Source organism: Panthera pardus, unplaced genomic scaffold, assembly GCF_024362965.1.
Source record: "Panthera pardus isolate Hobbes unplaced genomic scaffold, ASM2436296v1 HiC_scaffold_27, whole genome shotgun sequence".
Taxonomy (NCBI): Eukaryota; Metazoa; Chordata; class Mammalia; order Carnivora; family Felidae; genus Panthera; species Panthera pardus.
The window spans coordinates 37,536,444-37,551,954 of NW_026526843.1; the positions used below are offsets into that span (position 1 = coordinate 37,536,444).

Here is a 15,511-nt window from a genome sequence, read left to right on the forward strand (position 1 = left end):
TAATTTTTTTTAATGTTTATTCATTTTTGAGACAGAGAGCACAAGCAGGGGTGGGGCGGAGAGAGAGGGGGACACAGAATCCGAAGCAGGCTCCAGGCTGTGAGCTATCAGCACAGAGCCTGACACGGGGCTCAAGCTCACGAACCGCGAGATCATGACCTGAGCCGAAAGTTGGATGCTCAACCAGCTGAGCCACCCAGGCGCCCCTGGATGCTATTGTAAATGGAATTGTTTCTCTTAACTTCTTTGATATATAATCCATTATTGGTGTATAGAAACACCACTGATTTTTGTGCGTTGATTTATTAGTTTATTTATGTTGAGAGAGCAAGGGAGGGGCAGCCAGAGAGGGAGACAAAATCCCAAGCAGGCTCCTTGCCATCAGTACAGAGCCCAATGCGTGGCTTGATTTCAAGAACCGTGAGATCATGACCTGCGAAATCGAGTCAGACGCTTAAGCAACTGAGTCACCCAGGTGCCCCTGTGCATTGATCTTATATCTTGCAATGAACTTTCTTTTTTTCCTTCCTTCCTTATACACTAGTAGTGTGTGTATGTGTGTGTGTGTGTGCATTCTATGGGATTTTATATAGAGAGAATCCTATCACCCTGCAAATAAACTTTCACTTTTTTTTCCATTCCCATTCTGGGTGTCTTTTGTTTCTTTCTCCTGCCTAATTGCTCTGGCTAGCACTTCCAATGTTGAATAGCAGAGGTGAGAGCTGGCATTACAGTCTTGTTTCTCACTTCAGGGGGAAAACTTTCAGTCTTTCACCACCAAGTATGATATTAGCTGCGGGTTTCTCATTAAATGCCCTTTATCACATTGTGGAACTTGCCTTCCAAACCTAGTTTGTTAAATGTTTTTTTTCATGAAAGAGTGCTGACTTTTGTCAAATGCTTTTTTCTGTGTCTATTGAAATGACCATTTCCCCCCTTCGTTCTGTTATTAATGTGGTGAGCTGCCTTGGTTGATTTTATATTGAACCACCCTTGCATTTCTGGGATAAATCCCACGTGGGGCTGTGGTATGATCCTTTTAATGTACTGTGGGATTTGGTTTGCAGATATTTTGTTGAGGACTTTGGTGTCTTTATTCCTAAGGGATACTGGTCTGTGGTTTTCTTTTCTTATGGTATCTTTATCTGGCCTTTGTATCTGGGTAAGGCTGGACTTATAGAATGTGTTAGAAGTGTCCCTTCCTCTTCTGTTCTTTTTTTTTTTTTTTTTTTTTTTTGGAAGAGTTTGAATAGGATTATTGTCAAATCTTTAAATGTTCGGTAGAATTCATCAATGAAGCCTGGGCTTTTTCCTAGTTGGGAGGTTTTTGATTCTGATTCACTCTCTTTACTGATAGGTCTATTCGGACGTGTATTTCTTCTTGAGTCAGTTTTGGTAATTTGTATGTTTCTAGGAACTTGTCCATTTCCTGAAGACTAATTTATTGGTATACAACTGCTTATAGTGTTCTCTGATGAGCCTTATAATTTTTGTAAGATTGGTGGTAACACCCTTGCTTTCATTTCCAATTTTTATTTGTCTTTTTCTTCTTAATGAGTCTGGCTAAAGTTTTGTCAATTTTGTCTATCTTTTTAAAGAACCAATTATCGGTTTCACTGATTCTACATTTTTCTATTCTCTTTCTCATTTAATTCTGCCCTTCTTTTTCTACTTCCTCAAGATGTAAAGTTAGGGTGTTGATTTCAGAGCTTCCTTTTTAATGAAAGTGTTCCTCCTAGCTATAAATTCAACTCTGAGCACTGCCTTCACTTTATCCTGTACATTCTGGTATATTGTATTTTCATTTTCATTTATCTCAGAGCATTTTCTAATTTCCCTAGTGACTTCTTCTTTAACCCATTGGTTAAGAGTGCGTTGTCTAATTTCCACATATTTGCAATTCTTCAGTTTTCCTTCTGTTACTGATTTCTAGCTTCATTCCATTTGATCACAGAAGATGCTTTGTATGATTTCAATCTTTTTAAAACGTATTGAGGATTGTTTTATAACCTAACATATGGTGCATCCTGGAGAATGGTACATGTACACTTGAGAGGAATGTGTGCGGTGCTCTTACTGGGTAGAGTGTTCTGTGTATGTCTTCTGGTCTAGTTGGTTTATACTGTTCTTCAAGTCTTCCATTCCGTATTGACCTATTATTGTCTAAGGGTCCTATCCATTATTTAAAGTGGGATATAGATGTCTCCACCTATTACTATAGAACTGTCTGTTTCTCCCTTTGATTCTGTCAGTGTTTCCTTCTGATCTTTTAAATCTGTTTGGTGTCTTGTGTGTTCAGAATTGTATCCTCTCAAAGAATCAAGCCTTTTATCAATAAAAATGCCCTTCTTGGCCTCTTGTAACAGTTTTTCACTTAAAATTGATTTGGCCTGGTATGTAGCCACCCCGGCTCTCTTTTGGTAACCATTACTTCCACTGAGTATCTTTTTCATTCCTTCACTTCCAACCTATTTGTGTCTTCGGGTCTAATCTATTTTGTAAGCAGCATATAAGTGGGGTCATGTCTTTTTCACATCCATTTTGCCAACCTATTTCTTTTAATTGGCAAGTTTAACCCATTTACATTTAGTGATTAGTGATAGTCACTAATTATTTAGGATTTTTTTTCTGCTATTGTGCTATTTGTTTTCTGTACGTCATATCTTTTTTTGTTCCTCAGTTCCTATGCCTTGTTTTGTGTCTGATGGATTTTTTTCCCCTTGTGAATCATTTTGATTCCCTCTTCCTTTTCTGTATCTTTTATTTATCTTCTTAGTGGTTACCATGGGGATTATGGTTAACATCCCAGATTTATAACAATCTAGTTCGATCACCTTTTTCTTTCCCGTTTCTTTCAAATAGACTGTAATTTTAGAGCACTTTTAGGTTCACAGCAAAATTGAGCAGGAAGTACAGCAAGTTCCCATATACTCACTGCCTGCCACCCCGCCCTCCACACACAGCCTCCTCCTCACCATGAATATCCCCACACGTGAGTGGCACATTTGTTACAAATGATGAACCTACATCGGCACATCGTTATCACCCAAAGTCTAGCATTTACATTAGGCTTCACTGGTGATGCTGTACATTCTGTGGGTTTGGATAAATGTATAACGACATGTATCTACCATTACAGTAGCATACAGAACAGTTTCACTGCCCTAAAAGTCCTCTGTGCTTCACCTACTCATCCCTCCCTACCCCAACCCCTGATACCACTGATCATGATCATTCCTTTTAAGTAATTAAAAGAGCCAGCACTGATCGAGTGCTTACTGTGTGGTAAGGACCATGGCATCCACTTTTCAACAGCCTTATAAATCTCCCATTTTACAGAATAAGAATCTAGTTCAAAGAAGTTACCAATTATCTAAGGCTACCTAGGCTACAAAATGGCAGAGCCACGATTCAGACCAAGCTTGTCAGGCTCCAGAGACTGAGCTCTCTAGCGTTCACTCTGACGTCTCGATGAGGATGAGTATGAGGGTGGCAATGGTGGTGGCAGTAGCGGTGGTAACGATAGCAGTGATGGCGTCTGGCATTGATGGAAGCAGGGCTTAAGGGGCCAGGCACTGTGCCAAGTGCCTTTACGTGCCTTATCTAGTCACTCTTCACACCGGCTCCAGGAAGCAGGTACTGATGTTATTTCCATTTTACAGATGAGTAAACTGAGGCTCAGAGAAGGTCAACAAAAATAGCCCTCAAATGCACAGCACCTACTGAATGGAGGAAGGTGGCTATCATTGATCATCGATGGAGGCAGGCTTCCTCTTGCCTCTCTGTCATCTCTCTCTAGGACTGGAGACAGCAAAGACATAGGACAAGGTCTTTGGCTGAAAACTGGTTGGTTTGAAGTTCAAACCCCAGGCGCTTAGGCTTGACATTATTTGACTCTTTGTTTTACAAGGACACACGAGGTCTGACAGAACTGCTCTCCCACAGGCAGGGCCGAGCCTGCCCTTGGCCGTCTAGCCTTAGTTATTGTCTTTCTTGTCACAGGAGGATGGCCCCCAGGCTTCTGGGTACACAACTAGGGCTCAGAAATAGCCTCCTAATCGGCCTCATCAGCTTTGAAGGAGGCCACCGCAGGAGGGGCCTAAGTAGGCCAACACTTTAACCCAGTTACATGAGGGCAGCTGTAATCCAGGCTGATCGTGTCTTCCTAAGCTCTTGGGAGGGGGGGCGGGGAGGGGGCAGGGGACGTCCCAAAAACCTCTTCCTGTGCTCAAGTATCCCTGGACCTCCCTGCAGACACTCCTTCCCCTTCTGGAAGAGCCTTGGCCTCAAGGCTACAAGGGCCAAGCTTCATTAGAGCAGCTGCCAGCACTGAGGGATGGTTGGTGGCAATCTCCGAGTGCGGTCAATGCCCACAGTATACACTACCCTAGGCCGAGGTGTTGCCTCTCCTTGAGAGGCCCACTGCCCAACGCTTCTGCCTTGTCGGAGGAGGTGAGGAAATCACGGTCTTCCTCTGTGTGGGCCAGGCAGCTGCTCACGTCAACCCAGGGCAAGGCTGGGCCCCTTCTCCCTACAGCCCTCCTCGCTCACCTCTGGCAATGACTAGCCCTGGGAAATCCCCAGGGAAGCAGCCTGAGCTGTCTGGCAGGCCGTGGGTGGGAAATAAAGAAACCAGAGCTGTCGGGGATGGCTGGCCTAGCTTGTCTGGCTCTTCCTCCAGCTCTCTTTCTGGTCTCTTCCTTCCCTCCCTCATTCCCTGTTGGTGGGCATGGTGTGCTCCTTATACAGGTGCACCCAGCCTCCTTCCCTGCCCCAAGAGGTAGCCCAGCAAAGTGAGCCCCCCTCTGGTCAGGAAGCAGAGAGCTTGTGTGGATGCTGGCAGGAAAGAAAAAGAGGATGGAGGGTTGGAACAAGACTATAGGTGACAAGTTCGTTTGTAAGTTTTTCCAAAGGGGTTTTCTCTCCCAGGATGGGGACTCTCATGGGGCAAGGAACAATTACGGCATCCCGGCAACTCTAAGACACCTCAGATGCAAGATGGCCACGGATTTTATGTGCCCCTGGAAAAGACAACTAAGCTGCTGATTAAAATGTCAGGCCACTGATTGTAAGATGCATCCCAAATTTATTTTTTTAAGTTTATTTTTATTTGTTGGGAGAGAGAGAGAGAGAGAAATGGAGAGCAAGTTGGGGAGGGGGAGAGAGAGAGAGGAGAGAGAGAGAATCCCAAGCAGGTTCCGAGCTGTCAGCCTAGAGCCTGATGCGGGGCTCAAACTCATGAACAACCGTGAGATCAGACCTGAGCCGAAGTCAAGAGCCGGACGCTTAACCAACTGAGCCACCCAGGCACCCCATATGCATCCCAAATTTAGAGGCATTAACGTGTGAAAAAAAAAAGACAAGGTGTGGGGAGAGGTCTTAGAGTCAATGAAACACAGACACATTCTTTAAAACTGAGGTATCATGTCTCCTCCACACCCCAGACCCCAACCACATGGGGCACATTAAGGCACAGTGGGTGAGTGTAGTCAAAACCCCAAGTAATGTCTGTGCGCTGAGAACATGCAGAGTAACTGCACTGTCTGGAAACAGAGCCCCCTGACATCGGACAGGACTTGATAAAGCCATTTTTCCCCCACTGGTGGTTTTCACAGCCACCTTGGAGTTCAGAGAGGTAGGACCTGGCCAAGCGCACCTATCGCTATTACAGAACAACCCCTATCCAGGGAAGAGTGGAGACAGGACTAGTGAGCGTGGAAATAAGTGACTTTTAAATGTCTTTCCCAATGAAATTACTTACAGGACCTCAATGTACAAAACAATAAAACTAGAATTGTTCCGGGGGAAGCAAGGGGAAAGATCAGAGCCTCACCCACTCTGCTCCCACCCATCCCTCCCCCCGAGGTGGCTCCTAAGGACCTTCTCCAGACTCCCTGAAGCTCTGAGGAACAATCTCCAAATTTCCGGTGTAAGGGTGGGTTTCCACGGCATTGGTAACGTTCTTCTCCTTGAGCTGGATTTAGGTATTAGTCTTCCTACTTGTTGGTAGGCCTTGAATATTTCTATTTTTAAAAGGCACTGGTGTAGAGGGTCAGGTCAAAGAGATGACTCACAACCTGGAAGCTTCGAGTAAAAACAAAACCAAAAAAAGTTTGCTTTGAATCATGAGCTGGGGCGAGGCCTGGGCATTGGGATTTTTTGTGAAAGCTCCCCAGGTGATCCTAATACGCAGGAAAATCTAGGAGCTCCTGCCTGAGTATCCTGTCAGCTCCCACATTCTCGAACTCCAGGGGTGTATCCTGGAGGGGCACAGGAAGGCCCCCCATTCCCAGCAGGCAGGAGACCGGAGAGCCGAGTTGTCTTCTACAGATTGACTAGTAAAGGGACTTGGGACTCCTGGAAAGTAGGAAACGAATGGCTGAAGGGCCAGCCAGAGCAGGCGGCACCCCGGTGGCCCCCCTGAATGGGGAGGGGGAGGAGGAGGCAGGAGAGACCAGGGAGCACTGGTAGCTGGAGCAGAGGTAAGGTTTTCGAGGCCTCGCTGGAAAGGAGAACACCTATGCAGCCCGTGCCACCGGCCCCGTCACCTGTCAGAGCTTTGCTGAGGAAGTGTTGAACCTCCCTGCCCAGACCTGCCTTGCTGGGAGACTCCCAGAGGTGCCGCACTGACGTTAGGAAGTCAGCTGTGGGCGGCAGAGCCCTTCGGGTCATCCATTAGCAACAGGAGCAGCCTTCCCTACCGCGCCCCTGGCAGACACTTAAACCTCCTTGCCAGGCAGCTCAGACACCCCAGATGTGCACTCTGGATGCCGGGCGAATGCTGACCGGGAGAGGGGTGGGTACAGGCAGTAACAGGGAGTCCTTGACTTTGGACGAGGCCGGCCTCGCCTGTTGCCAAGGTCAGCAAACCACACATCCTTTGAATAAGCCATTGCATTTGTCAGACTGACGTCTGTAGCTCCGTCTCTCCACCGGCCTTGGCAAACCAGGACAAGGGGAAAATTCATTGGGGGATCACGCTGTAACCACCCCTAGCCGCTCCCTACCCCCCCGAGGGATAGGGGACATACTCCACGGGCAGGCGGGGTTTTGGCTGTGCCAACACCAACCGGTGTGCCCCCAGGGAACGGGGCGGCGGGGGGGAACGACCCTGGTGGGGACTGAACAGCTCCCAAGGATCCAGAAACGTAGCCGGACGCCTTGCCCACCCTCCACCCAGGGGTCCAGGGAAGGCTCAGCATGGAGGCCCCCAGGCTGCAGCTCAAGGCACCTGGGCAAACGAAGGCGCATGGCTCCACGTGGGAGAACCCACGGATGCACGGGATGGGTGACAGCTTGCGTGGCAAGGTTTCTCCTTGGGGTGACAGTGGTGCCTCTCACCATTTGACAGCACTCCTGGGTAAGATCGATGTTCACTGAGAACCTTCTATGGAACAGGTCCTGTCCCACGGGCTGGAGAACGAATCACACCCCATCCCTGCCCTCCAGGAGCTCAGTCTATAGAGGTACAAGGAGCCAGAATGCATTACCTAGCAAGGGGGTGCATGGCGCCCCACAGTGAGCGCCAGGTGCTTGCAGGAGCCAAGCCAAAGTACCTAACTCGGACTGCAGCTCAGGGAAGACTGGCCCAGGAGTGGACACTAGAGCTCAGGCCTTTGGACAAGAAGGGAGACTGGGGAGCTGAGAAACCCGCACAAAGAGAAAAGGAAGCGGAAAACGTCACTGCGTGAAAAGTGGGCTGGAGCAAAGGGTCTCTCTCCCTGTGTATGGTTCTCGGGGGAGGGGAGAGGCGTGGGGGAGAGGAGATGAAGCGAAAGATGTTTGCGGGGCCCAGGGAAGCAATGCAGGCAGATGTGCATTTGCCGCCTGCGGCACGGGACACAGACTGGAACAGAGGCGGCGGACGGAAGCAGACTCGCTAGGTCAGGGGAGAGAAGGTCATGGCCTAGGTCACTGGTGTGTAGCTCTTTCTTTTTTTTTTTTTAAGTTTATTTATTTATTTATTTATTTATTTATTTATTTTTGAGAGAGAGAGAGAGAGAGAGAGAGAGACAGAGAGAGAGAGAGAATGAGAGGGGGAGGGGCAGAGAGACAATCCCAAGCAGGCTCTGCACTGTCAGCACGAAGCCTGATGTGGGGCTCGAACTCACAAACCATGAGATCATGACCTGAGGCGAAACCAAGAGTTGGACACTTAACTGACGGAGTCACCCAGCTGCCCCCAACAGCTCTTTCTGAAAAGGGAGCCACACGGAAAGGCCACGTGACCAATTTTCCTCACCTCCTTCCAGCAGCCACTTTCTGTCCTGCCCCTTGGGCCAGCTCTTGCCTGGCCTCGCGTCCACTCTCAGCTCCGCTCTGGGGCTCACCGGGGTCACAAGAAAAGATGGGTTTGGCTTCTCTGCTTCGCACACTCGTGGGGTTCCCCCGCCTCTCTCGCCTTCCACACCACTGCCTGGCTCTCCACCCATTCCTCTCGGGGTGGCGCGGGCAGCCCTGGGCAGGGGTCTGCCTTGTTAATCCGGGCACCACAGACAGGCAGCGGCATCCAGGGAGAGTGCAAAGCCCATGGGCTTTAGAGTCTAACGAAACTGCCTTCGCATGCCAGCGTCTCCTTCAGCCCAGAGCCCGCTTTCTCTGACAGAGAGGGCGTTGCCAGTCAGCTCAGTGTGCCTCTGTGGAGGTTACAGGAGATCATGCGTGTGGAGGGACTTAGCACCACACCACGCACACTATTGTTCTGCAGGTGGAGAGCCTGGGGCGGCCGGAGAGCCTGACCCAAGCTAGTGGTTCTGTAGCCTGGGACTGCAGGCCCCTGCCTCATTGATAGCCTGGGTGCCCAACTACCAGCCAACGAGCCGATCCACCTGCACCGGGGGTGGTGGGTCGGGGGGAGGAAGGTTGGCTAGCTGTGTCCCTTCGAGAAGCAGCAAAACACCACGTAGGGCCTCTGTCTGGTACAAAGGCAGGCTGGCCTGTTCACGGTTACCACGGGCTGCTCAGTGCGTGGCTTCAGAAAGGCAGGTGCGAATGTTCCCAAAGGGGCAGGGCTGATAGTGTTCCACCCCCACCCCACGGGACAGTCTGCCTGTGCTGAACAGTTCTGGCACGGAACCTGCCGGCCCTCGGGGAACCCGGGAAAGGTGGCCCTGGACATGTCAGGTTTCTAAGTTACCTCCTCTAAGAGCAGTCATGCCACATGGCCCAGCACACTGTGGGGCTCCAGGAACCCAGCAGATGTCCCCAGAAGACAGTCCCTGCTAAAAGCAAGCAGGCCTGTTGCATCCGGGGCAGCCCCAGCAGAAGCAGGCAGTGCATGGAGCTCAGGGCCAGCCGCGGGGTTCCCGGGGCAAAGCTGTGCACAGCGCCAGCTACCCCTTGGCGGTCCCTCCATGGTGTGGAGGACAAGTGGCCCCTTTCTGTCTACTTTTCGAAGCAGATGGGCTTCTAAGAAGGTTCTGGGAAAGGAAGGCCAGGACTCCTGGGTTCTCATAAATCTTTTAATCAGAGTAAATGAAGAAAACATTGTAACAGTAAAGTCCCATGGTGAGGGGACTGCTCAGGGATCTTCAACAACAGAAAAAGCTAAGACTGAAAGTTCAGAATGCTAAGCACACAAATGAATGACCACTTATTTCTAAAGGTGACTGCAGAAACCATTTCGGCACAATCAGAAGGTTTTACAAAACAGAGGAAAATACATTACAAGATGCCCCGGGGAGGTGAGAAAACTGGTGGGGGCACAGGGCCACCCAAGAACCAGCCTGGCAAGGGCACTCCCCCTGCTGCTGTCTAGGAGGCTCACAAAGACTGGTTCTAAAGGGAGCCAGTGGGGGAGTGGGGGGATGGGACGTGACAGGAGGGATCTGCCCAGTGCACAGCAAATGGGGAAGGATGGGGGCGGGGACAGAGGCATGTGCCCATTTCCTGGCAAAAATGAGACTATCTTATTCTCTCCACCACAATAACACCAAGATAAATGAAGAATTCCTTAGAATAGAATACAAAACGCACACCAAAAGAAAAGTCAGTTTCCAAAACGACAGTGTTGCTTGAAACGACTTTGTTTTGTTTTTGTTTCGTGCCCGGAGTAGCAAACCAGTGTACGAAAACGTCACAGACAGAGCAGCGACAAGTGACTAGGTTTTCCTGAGCACAGTACTGGCTCACTCTATATACAGAAGAAGGCGGCTCACTCCGTCTCGTGGACTCTAACCCCCTCAGAGAGGGCAGGGCAGGGCAGGCCATGTGGTAGGAAGACCCTCCCCAGGCTGGGGCCTGCCTCCGATCTTGCCAGGGCCTGAGGGACGCCCTCCCTATGCAAACCAGCACCAGCATCTTGGCCTGTACTGTCATTCCTCCCCGGCTTCCCCGTCAATCTCCCAGAGAAGACATATGACTCTGGATCAACGCCTACAAACCCAGGGAAGTCCTTCTGGCGGAGGGAGGGGGGAGATCAAGGGCTTTCTGTTACCCCTGAGCCACTGAGCTCAGGCCCCAGGGCCCCACCCAGCCCTGGGGCGCAGAGACAGACCGACAACTTGCTACCGGTGGGGAGCTGTGCCCACTTCACATAACACAAGCACAAATGGCTAAACCCTGAGCGAGGCTACAGCAAAATGGGGTGATCTGGTAGCTAGCCTGGAGGTACCAGACAGCGACGGAAGCCGACCATCCCACTGAACCCCAGACCACCCTGCGAGAGGACAGAGGAATGTGTATACCTGGGAAGAGGGAGGGGGCTGCAAGCAGGCGTGACCATCTCTTCTATTCTGAGCTGATGCCACAAAGTTGGCCAGCTAAGCGGACTCTTATCATTGGCCCAGATCCTTGGCCAAGACTACCTGGGGGCTGGGAAAGCCCTCCTTTCGCTTCCCGGGGCTGTTTGAGAAGAAACTGTCCACTTCCACGAACACTCTCTCAGATACCCACACGTGCGCGCACGCAGCGAGCTCCCGCACGCTGGCAAATGGCATATGGAAACTTGGCCAAGGTGGCTGGGGAACCTCCTTGGCACCTGCCAGGAAAGCCCTCGGCAGGAGCTGGGAAGCCCGGGCCCACTGGCACAGGGGCCACCTTCCAAGGCAGGCTGTTGTAGGGGTGCCCAGGTTACCTCTCACCATGGGCTGGGCCCAAGGTTAAGAGTGAGCTACAAGACCACATCAGGTACTTGTAGCGCCCCAGCACCTCCCACACAAGCCACGATGCCGCGCGCAGCCCGTGGACAGGGCTCACTCTCTATTCCTTCTGCCTATATTTTTCTGAGCTGGCCTGGCACCCTGGAAGTCCTGCACCTCCCCTCCAACCTCCCCCCCAACCTCCCCCTTCCCTGGACACATGTAGCTGCCTCCGGGATGTCACTTTCTTCTTTCCTTCCCAGCAAAAGAATATCAGCCCGAATGGGGCACTGAGCTGGAGCCAGGGCAAAGTCATGTCGACACAGGGAAGCCCGGGCTGACGGGCGACCTGTGCCATGCCACTGAGACGGAGAGGAAGAGAGGGAGTGCCGACTCGCCGTGCCACGGTGGCATTCCAAAGAGGAGTGTCTGCCACACCCAGGCTGCGGGCCCCCAGCTGCAGCACAGACCATCTGCCTGCAGAGATTCCTTGTTCTGGGAGGGGACAGGACATGCCCCCAGGGGCTCCTCCCGTGACCTCCTCCCAACCTTTCCTTTTGTGACTAGCCAAGGGGCACCGAGGCCTCGCACAGTTCCTCGTCAGCCATTCCTACACGCAGCGGTTTGGCAGTGGGCAGGGTGAGTCTAGCTGCTCCAGAGGGGCCCCCTTCCAGAGGACGACCCCAGGGTGAGAGTCACTAAAAAGACTTGGCCGGACCCTCCAAGACGGCAGAAAATGAAGGCTGTGCGTCATGAGGAGCTCAAGGGGAGTGAGAGTACTAGGTGTGCTCTCTCTGGCTCCCCCACACCCTGGGGATTGATGGCCTCCAGGCTAGCAAGGCCACTGGAGAAGGGCAGTCCCTCCCGGGTGTGGCTTCTGGGGCCTCACCATGCTCAAAGAGACTCTTCTGCACTCTGCTGCCTTCCGTAGGTCCATTTGCTAAAATCGACCACTGAGACACTGACGCTCAACCTGGGTCTGATATGGTAACAGCTGAAATACGGGACCCCAGCCCAAAGCCTCCCAGTTGCCCACAGTGGGAGAGGAGAACGGGGGCCATCAGAGGAAGTCACTGAACCAGCTTTTACTGTTCTGAAGCAAACCTGTTCTTAGTTGAAGCCCACAAGGAGTCAGCAAATGCCCAGGCACTGGCTCCCTCCTTCAAGTCCATGTGTGACTGAGTTCAAGTCTTTCAACAGAAGGTGTTCCTTCTGAAGCACTTGAACCTGTATGTATGGGGGTCTGATTGCTTGGCACCTCCCTTCCAACCTACACAGGGGCTTCGAGGGTGGGCTGGGTGGGGAGTAGGGGAGTGCGTGATGCCCACCCGATGCTAAACAATTCAGCACTGAATCTGGCTACAGTGATGACCCCTGGCCCTCGGGAAACAACACTGGCAGGATCTGTATCTTTCCAAACCCAGAATGCTGACATAGCCCATAAAAAGCACGAAATGGATGGACAGGAGCCCCCGCAGAGACAGGCCCTGATGCAAGGATTCTCTGAACTCAAACAACCAAAAACAAAGAAGCAAACAAACTGACAAAAACAAAACAAAACAAAAATAATAATAATAAAATAAAATAAACCCCAACCAACTCCAGCTCACTCTTCCCTGAAGCTGCCTTTTAAAAAGAAGAGAGAGAGAGAGAGAGAGAGAAACATTTAAGGGGCACTCAAGATTAAAAGGGCATCTGTTATCAACATTGAACTAAAATGGAGCATATGATTCAAATCACAGTTTTCTCAAGTTACCACTTCTGTTGATTAATTTCTATGCTAACTTCTCACTGGGATGTGGGTCACTTCTCAGCTCTCTCAGGCAGGATGGACCCAGGGTCCTGCCAAGTAGGAGCTGTGGAGACTTTAAACTTGTTCACTTTGGATTTTGCCACTGCAACAGCTCTCTACCCCCAGAAGAATCTAGCCTTGGGGTCAGGTAGTGCCCCCACCTTCCACCGCAGGGCAGCATCTTGGAGGGAGTGGCTAGTTGGCTGCTTGCTTTGAGTCATGGGACACCAATGGGAAGACTCTGGCAGGTTCTATTTTGGCCATGAGTGGGGAAATCCCTTGGCTCTTGGCATGCCGCTGGTATAGAAACAAGGCCTCGGTCCCATCATGGTGGGGGCTGTGCTGGAGACAAAAGGGGACCCTGGCGTAAGCCTGGAGGTCCCTGGCAGTGGAGAAATGAAACCCAACCCAATCTCATCACCTCAATGCCAACAAAAGAACTACTGCTTGTTGGTCCCCGTCCCCTCAACCAGCTGTCATGAAAGCACCAACAAGCAGAGTGAAAGCCAGACTACTTTCGCCCACATAAGGCCACTAGGAGCAGAGAGAAAGAGCCAAAGGGGAGGGGAAAGGGTCCCACCCTCAGCATGATGCCTCAGGCCCAGGAGATGTCCTGGGCGGAAGAGCTGGGGAGGGAAGAGTATGGAAGAAAGGGACAGAGAGAAGGGAAAGAGAAATACACCAGACATCCTACTGCCCTCTCCCCATGATTTCATCAAGAACTGGGTGTTCTCCAAGTCAAGTCAGGACTTGCTTCCTCAGGGAGAAAAAAAAAAAAAAAAAAAAGACAAGCACCTTCAGTCTATTTTCTTGGCTGGAAGCCGGAGCAAATCCAGCAGATATTTACACAAGGGCCCAGCCATGTATGAGAACAGGATGACCAGCTTCCCGTGGGTCATGGTCATGAGAGTCTGGTGTCCCGAGGCCCAGATGCGATACCAGGGGCCGTAGAATGGGTCTGAGATGGCCGGACACAGCATGTTGTTCAAATTCACTTCGGTGACCTGCAGGGATAAGGGAGGTAGAGTGAGCGTTCACCATCCTGAGGCTTTCTCTGGCTTCCGCCAGTTCAGCCATCTCTACCTATTGGGGGACTAAACAAGGAGGGATTAACAAATCCCCACCTGTTCATAGTGGGATTTCTCTGCCCTAGGGTTTTGGAGTGGGTCGAGGCTAGAGCCCTCGGGAGGTGATGGGGGAGGCCATCCAATGGAAAAGCTGTTTGGTTTTGCTCAGTCTTGCCTTCTGGTTGGGTCTAGAGCCTGCTGTCATTCCTAAGCAACTACTATGAGCCTAGTACCCAGAGAGGTATCAGGGGATGACCGAACAGTCAATGGCATGGTCCCTGCCTCCGCTTAACTGGAGGCCAACCGCGTTGGCATGGGCAACCGCATCTGACCTCAGAGTGGACGGTGCGCGCCAGGTGTTCCCCACCAGGAGAACTGAGGAGTGTACAGCATGGGGCCCGAGTCCTCAGAGAAGATTTCATGAAGTAGGTGGCACCCTGAATGGACTCATGAAGGATGGATGGGGGTCATGGAGAGGAATGGAGTGCATGGTGCCTTCCTCGGAGGAGGCGCGGCCTGGAGGTGGGACTGAGCATGGTTATGTGTGGTGACATGAGGACACTGACCCCTCTGGAATCAAGCAGTCCCAGTAGAGAGCGGTCAGAGTAAGTGTAAACGTCATACTGCTTCCTTCCTAGAGCGCGGGAAGCATTCACGCCATTGGCAAAGAGCTCAAACTGCCCTCCAGGCAAACCAGAGCAGAGCAGCGATACGCCAAGGTGGGGAAGGGAAAGTGACTGCTTCTACAGAGGCACGGGTGACATCGGTCCTGTGCCGTAGTCCTGTCAGGTTTCGCGAGGCTCCACACGGCTGATGCTACGCTAATGCCGCTCACGCACAAAACCAGACCTGCCACTCCGGCCCCGAGGATGGCCACGGCACCTGCCTTCCAAAGCCCTTCAAGCCTGTTCACGTTAGAGACAAGTCCTCAGCACCTCTCGGGGAGCCTGGGGGCGTCTGTACCATATCACAGAGGAGTGGAGAGCTCTCTACCCTCGAGGGTGAGGTGACCCAGAATGGTGACAGGGCCAGGACTTGACCTCAGGTCTCCTGACCCCCAGCCTCGAGCTCATCCTCCTCACCCTGCCACCAATAGACACCCATGCACTCAGCAATTCTGGACTCTGGATAACTCAACTACTGAGTCCAGCCATCATCCACGCTCCAGGCGGGTCTGAACACCCCAGAATGCCATGGGAGTCCCCCAACACGGTACTTGCACCGGCCACACAGCCCAGGGCCTGGGAGTAGGCCCAGAATGGACCCAAGGTCAGAAGCCCCCAGAAGCCTCCAGGCCCTGGGGCCTGGGCTTAAGGTCCTGCCTCCCTGTGCCCCCCCCCCCAACATAGGGTCCACAGCAAACCCCCTTCCAGCTGCAGCTCACTGTTCCCGACCCGGGTGGTCATCAGTGAAGGGCACGTTTGCCTCCCCAGGGATGAAAGGAACAATCAATACTGAAGGCTTCAGAAACTTCTCTGGAGAGGCCCAGGCTGTGGATCATAAATCAGCAACCCAGACACAACAATGTGACATGCTGGCCTTTGGCATCTTGTATTTTCAAAACAAAACGATAC

The 15,511-nt window shown here is 51.6% G+C and overlaps 1 protein-coding gene and 1 long non-coding RNA gene across 8 annotated transcripts in view; one reads left to right on the top strand and one right to left on the bottom strand.

Moving 5' to 3' along the window:
- Positions 1–4,221: 4,221 nt before the first annotated feature.
- LOC128773750 (uncharacterized) lies at positions 4,222–5,067 on the top strand. The gene is made up of 2 exons (XR_008418171.1): positions 4,222–4,452; positions 4,930–5,067. It is a non-coding gene; the product is annotated as an uncharacterized LOC128773750 (long non-coding RNA).
- A 4,380-nt stretch (positions 5,068–9,447) lies between these two features.
- TMEM164 (transmembrane protein 164) overlaps positions 9,448–15,511 on the bottom strand; it is a 170,939-nt gene continuing 164,875 nt past the window's right edge. For all 7 annotated transcript variants that reach the window (XM_019426842.2, XM_053891261.1, XM_053891258.1 and 4 more), the window contains one exon: positions 9,448–13,874. In XM_019426842.2, coding sequence (XP_019282387.1) covers positions 13,668–13,874 — 207 coding nt within the window. In that variant the 3' untranslated portion in view covers positions 9,448–13,667. The remainder of the gene's footprint in view (positions 13,875–15,511) is intronic.